At 37.6% G+C, this 13,023-nt stretch overlaps 1 protein-coding gene across 6 annotated transcripts; it reads left to right on the forward strand.

Moving 5' to 3' along the window:
- Positions 1–474: 474 nt before the first annotated feature.
- Positions 475–11,421, forward strand: LOC18422061 (ubiquitin-conjugating enzyme E2 variant 1D). 6 transcript variants are annotated; one of them, XM_088865625.1, is made up of 7 exons: positions 475–845; positions 5,944–7,250; positions 7,394–7,625; positions 10,094–10,233; positions 10,327–10,452; positions 10,673–10,799; positions 11,063–11,421. In XM_088865625.1, exons 3-7 carry the CDS (start codon positions 7,565–7,567, stop codon positions 11,119–11,121), a joined length of 513 nt encoding a protein of 170 aa, XP_088721751.1. In that variant the 5' UTR covers positions 475–845; positions 5,944–7,250; positions 7,394–7,564; the 3' UTR covers positions 11,122–11,421. The 6 variants fall into 6 exon arrangements, with proteins under 6 accessions (XP_088721751.1, XP_088721752.1, XP_020520979.1 ...); XM_088865626.1 differs by having other exon boundaries at positions 7,471–7,625; XM_020665320.2 differs by lacking the exons at positions 5,944–7,250; positions 7,394–7,625 and adding an exon at positions 5,006–5,125.
- Positions 11,422–13,023: the final 1,602 nt, after the last annotated feature.

Genomic DNA, 13,023 nt, shown 5'->3' on the forward strand with positions numbered 1-13,023 from the left:
AACATACATATTAGCAACATTTATGAACATGTTGGTTTAAAAGCTGACATTAAACCCACGTAATCAAGTGAGTTTAAATGCTCTCTTGATAAGTTAATTACATATGAATATCCATATAAAAAGTATTGAGTTTCTATATTAGTTGGACCTAGACCCGGACCCGGACTTGGACCAGAATAGTATTTGAATTCAAGTATTGAACCTTAACCCGATTTTTTGAATCCAAAATTTGGACCCATACCCAAGTTCGAGATCAGGTCTACCAGTCGGGTCCCAGGCCGGTTCGGGTGTATTCCCCCCCCCCCCCTCGACCGATCAAGACCGATCAAATTTGAAAGGAAGAAACTACAAAAACACCTTTGGGCAAAAATAAATAGTATTTTCACCCACATATTCGATGCCCTTTGATTTTTTCCGGACAGCGTGGATTAAAGACCCCCATATATATAATATGTCCATAACAAATATTTTTTCACGCAAAATTCCTGCAATAACGCTATGGCTGTCGTAAATCCATGACAGTTTTTAGGCTAAACACTCCAGCAATCTGCGTATGACATTACTTTTCCAATTTAAAAATATTGTTATGGTATGTAGTTACCAAATTTATCTATCTCCCATCAAGTCGCCAGGTACGCCTGGTCCCCTTCTCTTCTTTTCTATTACTTCGTGCCACCTTCAGTACCCTTTTCTCTGTCCCAACCACTCTTTCTCGATCAACTTGGCGATGGTCTGATTCATCAAAGACCCTCAGATATTTTCTCCTTCTTCTCCTTTAAAAGCTTTGGAATTCTCAGACATCTTCTGTTTCTGAATCATGGGGTCTGAAGGATCTAGGGTTGTTGGTGAGCTTAATAAACTAGTCTCTTTCCCTCTATCTTAACCCTATACTGCTCTTCTCTATCATCTGCATTTGTTCAAATTTTTTTTTTCTGTTTTCTTTTCGTTTTGTGTTTTTACTGCGATCGAAGTGTCTTATTTATTTATTTTTATATTGATCCACTTTTATGTGGATGCAGGTTACTGATTATAAAGTGGTTTCCTAAAAAAAAAGTGCCTTATTTAAAAAAATTATAGGTTAAGATTCTGCTGTTCATTCTACGGGATGTTCTCTCGCTTGTTGTTTCCATTGATGCTAATTGTGCCATGTTGGGTCCAGTTTCTCTCCAATTGTCGCTATAGATGCTTTGAAGAAGTTTCATTATTCTGAATCCCTTTTCACGCTTTGAAGAAGTTTCATTATTCTCAATCCCTGTAAATTGGAACGGGGTGATATATCAGTTGCATGGGTTTGTGAAAATGTTTTGCATTATGTGTATAGGGTTGCAAAAAGCCATGTGAAAGACTGCTATTATGTTCCTCGATAATTCCATGGCATTCTATTGTAAGGCTGTCTTATTTACTTAGTCATGAGAGAAATTTCGTATGATGTGTGTTGTTCGCTGAACTCCAATTGCCTGTGGAAATCTATCACTTCTCCTATTGTCTTGGGGTCTTGTGAGTTCATGGTAATCTTATCTTAGTTCACTTGGTGTTCAGCTACAATAGAGGTTTCTATGGGGCCCAGAATATTCGAAGCTTATTTTTGAGTTTTATGGTAGGAAAAATATGGGCTTCTCTGGTTTCGGTAAATCTTAAGAGACAAGAATGCATGTGTTGTTATACCTTAAACTAGAGAGTGCAGATTATCTTTAACAGATGTAAAGATTTCTTACATTGATAGGGCACTGTGTATGCCCTCATGGAAGTAGTGTTGATAGCCCTCGCATATTATATGTCTATTGTCACCGTTGTTCATTTCAAGTGATTCTGTAAACAGAATAGCTAGATCTTTGAGAGGCCTCTCCTTATGCCCTAGAATGATCCAGCTCAGGTGCATGTTTCCTCCTGGCCTCTGTTCTTTTTGATCACTTTATTAGAGACGTTTGGAGCAATTCTGCCATCTTACCCTTATTCAAAGCCCAATTGCTTTTTCTTTCTAGTATACCTTTTCCCTTTTTTCAAAGCCTAACTACTTTCTCTTTTTAGTTTAGATCACCAGTCTCTTCATGGAAGTAAACTTTCCTCTCCTGTAACTTCCTGAAAATCATTGTCCTAGTTCTTTAGATTTTACATCATCCTTTCTTTGTGAGTTTAGACAACAGCCATTGCTGGACCTTGAAATTTCCACAACTTCCTACTATTATTTTTAAGCTTCAAATGCTTGAACCACATTGCTTGGACACTTCTGTACCTGCACAAACACCTAGGAAGAGATCCTGGTGATCACAGTGATCTGAGATGGGTTTGGGCTGTGTTAAGGAAGCCCTTTCTTTGCATTAAAGCACAATGCGGCTAAGGGCTTCAGAGTGGTCAATGGGGGTGTGTTGGCAAGTGTTTGCCAGCCCAAAAAAGAATGGTGGCAGTTCAAAGTGCTGCTCCATTGCCTGCTAATAAAATAGAGATGGAAAGGGCCTTTGGACTCATTTCATCTTCATTGTATTTTCTACAATAGAGAGCCATGCCCATTGCTTTAGGTTTCCTAATGTGGCGTGCTGGCAAATGAAGCCGTACATAGTGTCCTTGAAATTTGAAAGACTGCCTGGAAATTTATCACCCCGTTTCAAATAGGTTATGAAGTAATTAATGCTTGTCATGGTTGGCTTCTCCTGATTTTTTGTTTCGGTAAGACAAGACCTGCCTAATGGAAGATGATCCATTCGATTATATATTATCATTAAATTTCTAGATTCTAGAATGTACAATGTGTAGGATTTTTCATCTTGGGATTTATGTAGGGTATATTCTTCTTGGCTTGGCATTGGCGGATTCTCTTCATTAATATCTTCGATTTCTGTTTAATTGTATTGTTATGCCTCCATTTGCACTTTATTCGCTAAGATGCATCTCTTTCCTTTATAATGTGGAATTATTGGGACGTCAGGTTATTTTTTCAGCTTCTCACATGAGGGGATGAACATGCCATAAGGATCGCCTTTTTGTAGTTGATATGTATTGTAGACTTTTTTATGTTTTGTCAAATACGATTTTAAAAGTAACAGATTTTTGAGGATTTCTGAACACATCTCAACTTGTTCACATATTATGGGGTTAAGGCAGAATATTGTTTCATTTATAGTTAGTCTTATATGGCCTATCAGTGAGTTCTGCAAGTGCATCATCAACGCAAGGCTACTGCATTCATCAGTTATATCACCCTGTGTGTGTCTCCCCTAGATGTGCATGCGTGTATGCGATTTAAGAAAATTGTAAAAGAAAACTACTGAAAATCAGTAAAATATCTCTTCAAAGAAAAATTATTGAAAATCCAAAAAACAAAACATTTGCACAAGAAAATTTAAAAAATAATTTGTGTTTATGTAATAATTTTTCCCAAAATAATGCATTTTATGACCTGTTAATTGAATACTTCTGCAAGAAAGCTAAAAGTTCGTGTGGTCAAAACCCATAAATGACATTTACTTTTACAATATAAACTACATGATAATTAGTTGACATGTCTGACAGAAGTGTCAGTGTGTCAATGCCTATCAGTGTCTCTGTAATATTGCTTTGCACTTTGCAGGAATATGAATGATTCTGGGCTTGACCTTAATTGAGGTTCTAGTGGCTAAACAGTGAGAGTTTCAATACCTTACTTCTCAAGGATACAGGTTTCAATTGGGAAATTAGCAGCTCATGAAAAATGGGAGAACATTTTGTTGGTCTATGGAGAGGGGTTCTATTATTCTCATCTGCATATGTAACTCCTTGTTTCTTCATAAGCTATCAAGTCTGAGAGTAGGAAAAATGTGTTGCTTTTGTAGTTGGGATTGTCTACAAAAAGACCATTTACCTTTTGTACCAGGAGGTCACAATTATTCTTGTCTCTTAGATTTGAAAATGGGTGGTTGTAAAAGTATCATGATAAGACACAAAGTTCCAAAAAAAAATTCTCAGACTTCGTGACTTATTCTAAGCCATCCAATTTGACATCTAATGAGTAGGAATAGTAGTGAGCTCCTTGTACAAATGGTAAATTGTCTCTTTGTAGGCAATCCCGTTGTAGTTTGATACTTGGATCTCAAACGTAGGATACTTTCAATTTTTCTTTCAATGATTCACCAATGTTTTCACTTCAATTATATTACAAAATAACACTGTCCCTTACTTAGAGGGCGACACTTTATGGAATGGTCCTTTGTGCGGTGCAGGTTTAGTTGAAAGTCCTGGGATGGTCGGTACAATATTATTACCACATCATTCATTTTAACCAGCAGACTTCTGGCATATATCTACTCATTTAGTTCCCCTACCCTTCACAGGAATTATTGGATGTGTCATTGTGTATCCAACATTAGGGCATATCGCTCGCAAATTCAGCCCTTCATGGCCAGGCTAAGGAGTGGTCCTAGGTGCTGCCTGAGGGCTGGACGCTGGCTTGGCATTTCATGGCCCAGTACAGCCCTACCAGAAACAATTGAAAGGGCGGGGCCCAGCCTGACCCTGCCAAATTGCCAGGCCAGGGTTGGGGCTTTAAGCCTGGCTGGTCCCTGGGCCTGGCCAAGGCCCAGGCCCTTGGCCAGGCCCAGCCCATTCTCATACCTAATTAGGAATGACTCATGGTTGTTGTATGTTGACAATGATTGATGGATCTTGTTGTGTCCTTGTCTAGTTAAATTTCTCTCTTATGCTCAAATACCAGCTGTACTTCTTGGCTCTCTTTGATGTTTGTAAGTGTTCTTAGGAATTCGTTTGGTTTCTCATGACATCCACTACCCTTAGCAATTTCATTGTGTCCTTCAGTGACTTTCAGAAACCTTTGTTGCCCCTTGACGGTTGTAGCGCATGCCCCAAGTCTTCATTGTTGTTTTCTATTGTCTTGTTTTCCTTTTATGGGTTTTATGATGCTTTGGAATGGCATTTTCTTATTTTTATTTTCTTTCAAAGAAATTGTACTGTGTATGAAGTTTGATCAATGCTTTTGTTTTTAGAGTCGTAACTGCTTTTGAATTTTTCTGGGCAGAATCTTTGCCAATGTTGGAAACAAGGACTCTAGCTTGGACCTGGCAGGGTCCTGAGTCAAAGTCGGTGGTCCAACTTGGCCAAACAGCTGAGTCAGCAGTCCAACTTGGGCGGAGTCTCTGTAAGAAAAATATACAGTAGTGGTTTTGGCCGTGACCTGGCACCCTTCCGGGTCAGAGTGACTCTGGCATGTCCAGAACCAAGATGTCAATCACTGATCTTCACCCATGAGCTAGTTCTCCCTAAAATATTCAGATTTCAATCAGATTTTCGTAGTTTTCTTACCATTGTCAGAAACAAATGCTACGCGGTGTTTATTTTTTAAATGTTTTTAAAATGTTTTATAATATTCTAGCATGGTTTTTGAGTTTTCTTTTTTGATTAGTTGATTCACTTTTCTATGACGTAGCTGTCTTTCGTTTCTTATGGTAATCATCAGTGTCATGCTAGGGCTAGCTGTCCTCCATTGGTTATGCATTATCTTGGTATTGAGACCTCCTATCTCAATCAAATTCACCAGATTGAAATGTTGAATGGTGCTATGTTCAACTTTGCAACATTCAAGATTTTCTAGTTCCTAGTTTTAGGAATTAACCACCTTTAGTAATGTAAACTACATCCTCTTGGAAAACATTCTTAATGTGTCCATTCTTTGATTATGTTCACATATTTTTTTTTATGGTTACCCACACTAATCTTTGTTGTACTTATTAGTTATACAATGGAAAAATCTGAAGCCTTCCCCCAAATCAGTTAGAGCACAAAAGTGCTTCTCTTTCGAGATTTTGAAGCAGTGTACTTGTGTTAGTTTGGGATGTGAATCGGTATAGATTCTAAGTGAATGTATGGTTAGGGGATTCCCTTTTATTACTTTTCAAGTATCGGTGGCATGGGACTCTGAGTGAAAGGTGTAATTAATGCTTCTTTGGATGTCTGCAGGGCATTCGCTTAATGCATCCTTCAGGAAGGAACTTTAAAAAGGATAAGTTGAGCGCACTTGTGATACTATTGGGCATTGTCTGAAAGATTATGTTAGAAAGGGAAGGGAGACTCAATGCAGTTCTGTGGAAATTGGAGGGTTTCATCATTTATCTGTTTAGATTCATGATTTGTGACATATTGGGGTGACAGGTTTGAGGATAACTTAAAAAATTTGATTTGGTGGAAAGAGGCTACTTCTATGATCACTATGTTCTTATGACTGGCATATGAGAAGTTGAGAAGAAAAATCTTATAATCGATATTGAACACCATGTTCTGATGATGGTTAATGTTTTGTGTTTAGGGAAGAGGAAGTGATTGTGGATCATATGTTTTTTAAGTATGAATAGAAGTGGGTAAATGAACTTCTATCTAAAGAGTGTTCAATCTTGATTAGGATATGCCTGTTTCATTTCTTTGTTTGTAGCTGGATGACCGGCAACATGATCGAACCAAAGAGCCACAATGCTATGGTATTTTGGGTTTTTTTGCAAGCATATGATGGTTATGGAAGGAGAGAAATTGGAATTTTCAGAGGAAGGTCCATGTGAATGAGTCCTCGTTAGACAGTATCAAGGAACACCCAATTTCACTTGCTTCTAATATATTGGACTGGATTGGAAGCGAGATAACTAGCACTCTGATTATCACAGTGTAGTGGAATGGGAACAGTAGTCCAGATCCCAATGAAGGAATTTAGATATTTGCTGTATTAGACATGTATGGTGGATGTGATACCTCTGATTCTCTAGTTATGTTTCAAGGTGAAGATTTTATTTAGTATGGGCTCCATTGTCTACATGATCGATGAGTTGATGGATTTGTTAAAGAAACTTAGGGCCTGTTCAGTTTGGGGGTTTAGTTAAGAGTAACGAGTGATTTGTTAAGGACTGCAACTGCGTTTGTTTTCTTTGTATGAACGCTATTTCCAATATAAAAAGGAATAATTTGGTCAAATTAGATGGCTGATATGCTCTGTCAACCTTTCCCACTAAGGTCTCCCTTTAAGTTAAAAAACATGACAGATACATTGCTAGATCACTGGAGCCCCTATCTCTATACTTTTATCATGGGTTGTTGGGCAAAATAGTGATTGAAATATCTTTTGGGATGATATCTCATGCATATGTTCAGTCCAACAATGCCTGACATTATCACATTGGTTTGGGACATCCCTGAGAACAAGGAGATATGAATATTTTTGTCACTGGTGTTGTTTGGAATGAGAAGTCTTCTATTGTCAATCCATTTCTGGATCAGTAAAGGTACAATTCTTTGGTGTTTTGGTTGTCATGTAACTTCAACTATACTTTGGGAAGATTATGGCGTCATCCATTTTATGCTGTTACTTCCAATGATTCATATTTTGATATTTGCAATCATTGATAAGGATCTGATGTTTTAATAGGATTTTACATGCCAAGTATGGTTTTTGCATTGAGCAACTGGAAACAAGGATTTGAAATAGAGGATTTGAGCTTGTAGGGGGTCAAGCAGAAAGGAGAATCCGAGTTGTGTCTTGGCAGACTTGGGGAAGGAATTTTTATTGGAGAACTGGATTACTAGAAGTTATAAAGCAATGGTTACAAGGCTTGGACTCAATGTCGAATATTCTTCTACATTTCCAGAAAAAAAAAAAGGTTATGACTTATGAGAGGGTTGGACCCACTTAACTACTTATCCAGATGCTTCTCTTATTACATTCATTCCTCAACTGTGGCTGCCACACTGCTTACATATGATACCATGCAAGAGCTTTTCATATAAGGGAAGCACTTCTTCAGGCTTCGGATTCCATTAGCTTCCATCACTTCCTCTGATTCTAAATTGGGCAACTCTATTGTATTTTCTTAATGGTCAGATCTATAGTCTATTTGGCAATTATCAGGGGTGTTCAGCATACTCTTACCATTTCCAGGGTGGTACATGGCTTGCCATGTGTGGTGCTTGGTGATGGTCAGCTGTTGTCTATCTTTCAGCCATCCATCATGTGATCGCTTGTTTCTTTTTTTAACCTTCAAAAGAGAACCCCAAAAAACTGAATTTGTTGTCAACTTAGGGAATCTGTTGGCAAAGTTCCTTTACAAAACTGGAAATGTTGATTTTAGAAGCTGCATATTTGCCAGAAAATCCTCTTTTTCCTCAAAAATATTTGATATATAAAGAAGAAACAAAAAAAACTCTCAAGTGCCCTGCATTGTGGGTTTTTACTGCTTCCTGTTTTAGTTCATTGTTCTAAATGGGCTTTTGGGATCAGTATTCATTTCCTTCATGGAATAGGATCATGCATATGTATCATATATTTAGTTAAATCATCCTTCCATCCATCAATTGCTTGAAGGGGTTCTCTAGCCCATGTAATTATGCTATTGAATGAATTGGTTTATCTTTTCTGTACAGATTTGAACTGGTCTAGGCTACATCACATACTAGTTTGGAAAGGAGCATTTAAAGTTTATACCCTGTTAGGTTTCTATTGAACAGACCATTAAGATTCTTTGAGCAGTGGACCTGGTCTAAAACCCTAGTCCATTGTCTTGAAAATGGCCATTCTATGTGACATGCTCTTGGGTCATTGGCTTCTTCATTTAAGGCACCAAAGCTGCCTGGAGCATTATGTCATTAATCAACAGTATCAGTCATTGCACTGGCCAAGTGGAGACTCTCAAATCTGGCTGATAGCCAAGTATTTGGATTCCTGTATATGTGATTCCATGATCCAAGTGAGAGCCTTCTGATGGCTTTTAACCTCCAGCTGCTGTATCTTTTCACTTTCAATGGCCGCTCACTTGTTGGAGACCATGACCTCATGGCTGCTATTTTCCTTACTCCTGAAAAATCAAAATATAATCTGTCAAAAAATCATTTTTGGTACTTAAATAGTTATTTTCTTTGTCATGTCTCTTCCCCACCAGCTTGAACCTCAGATATACTTAATGCCATCAAGATAGCTCTTAGAACATCACAAGCCTACCAAAGAACTCATTTGGACATGGGTTTTGGTGGAAACAAAATGGGATATCCTATGCTGCTTCATTGGATCAATGAGTGACTGCATCCCATACCATTGCTCTTCCTAAGAGCTATTTTCTGTTCTTTGCTTTTTTTTGATGAGCATCTTCTACCTTTATTCGCATGAAGAGTTCAAAATCCAACTGTCTGATAGGCCCCAATATATCGTCCTTAGTGTACGTTAATCCAATAAAACTAGACCATAACTGGTCTAGCTTGGCAAGAAAGAAAGGAGAGGTCAAAGGAGGATCAGAATGAATCTGCCCAAATGTTTGTTTACAGAAACAGCTTGGAAGATCAAATACACCAACACCCCACCAATAGCCAAGTTCGAGACACCCGAGTACACCTCAAATGGGACCGCATAGTCAGGGAGCCACAACACTGGCTCAAAGGTTATGGCCATCGAGATACATTGATAAGAAACAATCCCAATTGTCAGGATCCGTTCGAATTGAAAGTTTTGATTCACCTGCTATTCATTATAGAATAAAGGTACTAACAAAGATAAGAGTGGACAGCCTGTAGGAGACTACTGAGTGCATGTCATTGGAACTATTGTCTCTTGTATATTTCCTCCACGTCAATACACTGGGTGGCGTGGCAAAAAACTAGACCAACTCTGACTGCACTCAAGATCCATTGCTCTCAACTTCAAATTTCGAAGGTTTCCTTTATTTAAAGCTACACACCTTGAGTCATGGACTGTTTTTACTTAGTTTTCAGCCCTTGCCTATTCGCTCTCCAAATCGCTTCTCCATGACTGATATCATGTTTTCCAATGTTTCCTTTATTTAAAGCTATACACCTTTGAGTCATGGACTGTTTTTACTTAGTTTTCAGCCCTTGCCTATTCACTCTCTCCAAATCCCTTCTCCATGACTGATATCATGTTTTCCAATGCTTCGATGACAATTACAAGTGAGACATTTTTGACACTTAGAACCCACCTTGTAATGACCCTAGTTTCAGATTTGAGTAAACATTCTTGAGATTGGATATGCTGAAATATAGTCATGTTTGGGATGCATTCATTTTTACGCAGAAGTAATAATCCCCATGCTCATATTTGACCAATTTAGTCTTTGATGTGCAGTTCCCAGGAACTTCAGATTACTTGAAGAACTCGAGAGGGGGGAGAAGGGCATTGGTGATGGCACAGTCAGCTATGGCATGGATGATGCGGATGACATATACATGCGGTCATGGACAGGAACCATCATTGGACCCCACAATGTATGTTGAATGTGTTGATTGCTTGGCATTATTAATTAACAATACAAAATGGAAAAAAATGCAATAATATTGTGGTGTGCTGTGACCCTTCAGACTGTCCATGATGGACGTATCTATCAATTGAAGCTTTTTTGTGACAAAGATTATCCTGATAACCCACCCACTGTGAGATTCCAGGCAAGGATAAACATGACCTGTGTGAACCAGGAAACTGGTTTGGTGAGTCTATTTCTACAATATCTGCACATCTTCTCGAGGATTGAATGGATAGTTAATTCTATCTCTCTTTATTTTTAGTTCTTTTGCTATAAATCACCTTGATTCATTTGAAGGGGTGATTAAAATTACGGAAACATGTTAACCCATTTTAGAAGGTAATTATCTTGTGCATATGTTTTGAAGTTTTTGACCTGATATAGACCTGATGTGATATGATTAGGTTGATCCCAACCAATTCTCAATGCTTGGAAACTGGCGAAGGGAGTACACCATGGAAGACATTCTGACCCAACTCAAGAAAGAAATGGCCTCTGCTCAGAACCGTAAACTGCCTCAGCCTCCTGAAGGTTTGTACATTCCATTCCTTTTGGTTTTAGATTCTATTTTGTTTTCTAAGAGTAAGTATACCAATATCCTGTGGAGCACTGGGTATGGTACACTGAAGGGACATCCATCATTTGTTAGTGTCCGCCATTGATCATAAGCAACATATGGTAGATGCCCCTTTTGATCACCATACACTTTCGATCATAGCTGTACTTCCTGTTCTCAATTTTCATTCGTTACGATACTTTATGTTTGAGATTAAACTCGGAGTGAGAGTTTGCAGGTAATGATGACGCAAGGATAGATCAGAAAGGTTTGGTGCTAAGGTGTTCCATTCTGTGAATGGATGGAAATTGGGTTGGAATCCATATGTAGATACAAGTTTAGTTGTTTTTGGTTAAGTTGCATGACCTTGAGGGAGGATACGCCCCACCACGCCAGAAGCAAAAGCTGCTTAGGACCTGTTAAAATTGAAGGTCTATGCCAACAAACATTTCCAGGCCGTGGTCGTGGGCAATGGTCTGTAACCTCTGTGTAGAGAGAACACCTCTTGAATTAGTAATGTGCTGGACACGAACTATGCGTATCTTTGCTGTGCATTCTCATAGAAGAAAATGAAACAATAAGTTTTTATCTGAAAAATGGAGAGGGGAACAAGCAGTTGCATGTGCATGGAGGGTTTTAAGTGAAAAATGTGTAGATCTCTGTGGATTGTGGCTGTGTTCATCATCTCTCTCTCTATCTCTCTCTCATCCCCTTTACTCTCTCTAGGCCTTGGTTTCCTTCTTAAGAATCCTCTTTAAGACTTTTAAAACTAAACTGGTGTGGTTTGTATAGGCCGAGGCTCTAAACAATCAAAGTAAAGCGCACCTTTAAATAGTGCTCCATAGTTTTTTGTTCAGAAGGGAAATTATGAAATAACTTTCGACGGATGCGATGTTCTATGGTTCCCTCATTTTATTTTGTCTTAATTTCAAAATTTCCTCAAAGGACAGTACCATGTGAATAATGAGTCCAAAATTGTTGAAGTTTTTACTTTGTTCTTAAAAATAAAAGTTCATCTAGGAACACTTTGTATATTGATATTTTTGGATATCAATTTCACTCACCTCATGAAATATAAGTATTTTGCAACGGAAAAGTTCAAATAAGGTTGCAACCGTACATTTTTTAACAAGAAGGTTAAAACCGTACTTGTACAGGTAAGGTAGTAATATATAATATCTAGTTTGTAGATTTCACACCTCAAATGAAGCATAACTTTTTGACACTACCAAACGTTTCAAATCTAAACCGTCATGGAACATTACAACCTTCTACAAATAAGGTTGCAATCTTATGTAATCCGCTCCTTTTTGTAACACCAATATCTAGCTAAGTCAATTGCATTGACATTGGAATTTTGAATATCACCAAGTCACCTTATTGGAAAAATTTTTAATATAATATTTCATCGGTGTTAATATTGGTGTTTTCAAATAACAATATCTCACTCTAAACAACTTATGCGATATTTGGTAATTCTTTAACATAAATATCATGAGGTCGCCCCATGAGATATTTGGATTTAGAAATACCAATATATACTAAATATCCTTTCACTATGGGTACTTAGTAGCGATTCAACATGGATGCAATGAATGAGCAAGCATTCCAAGTCTCCCAACATGGTGGTTTCATAGGGAACTTACAAAGCAAGTACCTAAATAAGCCTAGGAGAATTTCTCTCTCCACTCTAACTCGACTCATTTGGCAAGAAAGAAACTGAAGGGCAGAAGAACATAATCAATCCTTTTCAATGGGTACCAAGGAAGGTAACATATCCCAAAGACAATGTAGTCCCACTAGAAAAAGATAGGTGATAGAATATCCCAAGTTAGGGGTGTTTGATAACAGGAAGTGTCCTTTTGAAAGTTTAGAACTTCTTAATACTGTTTAAGTTTCGTGTTTGATAAAAAAGTTGAACTTCAAACTAAACTTAAAAGAACTGTCCAAGTTTCAATCTTGCTTTAAAAAAAAGTTCCAACCCAAGGGTTCGAACTTAAACTTGGAACTTTAACCCCCCCCCCCCCCCCCCCCCCCCCCTCATATATAAAATGTATATATTTTATTGTATAATATGCAATATAATTTATTGTATAATATATAATATATGATATATTTTATTGTATATTATAATATATATATAATAGATATTTATAATATTATATAATAAAATTATATACAATATATAATATATTATTT

The sequence above is a fragment of the Amborella trichopoda genome, chromosome 4, assembly GCF_054954075.1.
Source record: "Amborella trichopoda isolate Santa Cruz 75 chromosome 4, AtrichopodaSantaCruz75HAP2 v2.0, whole genome shotgun sequence".
NCBI lineage: Eukaryota > Viridiplantae > Streptophyta > Magnoliopsida > Amborellales > Amborellaceae > Amborella > Amborella trichopoda.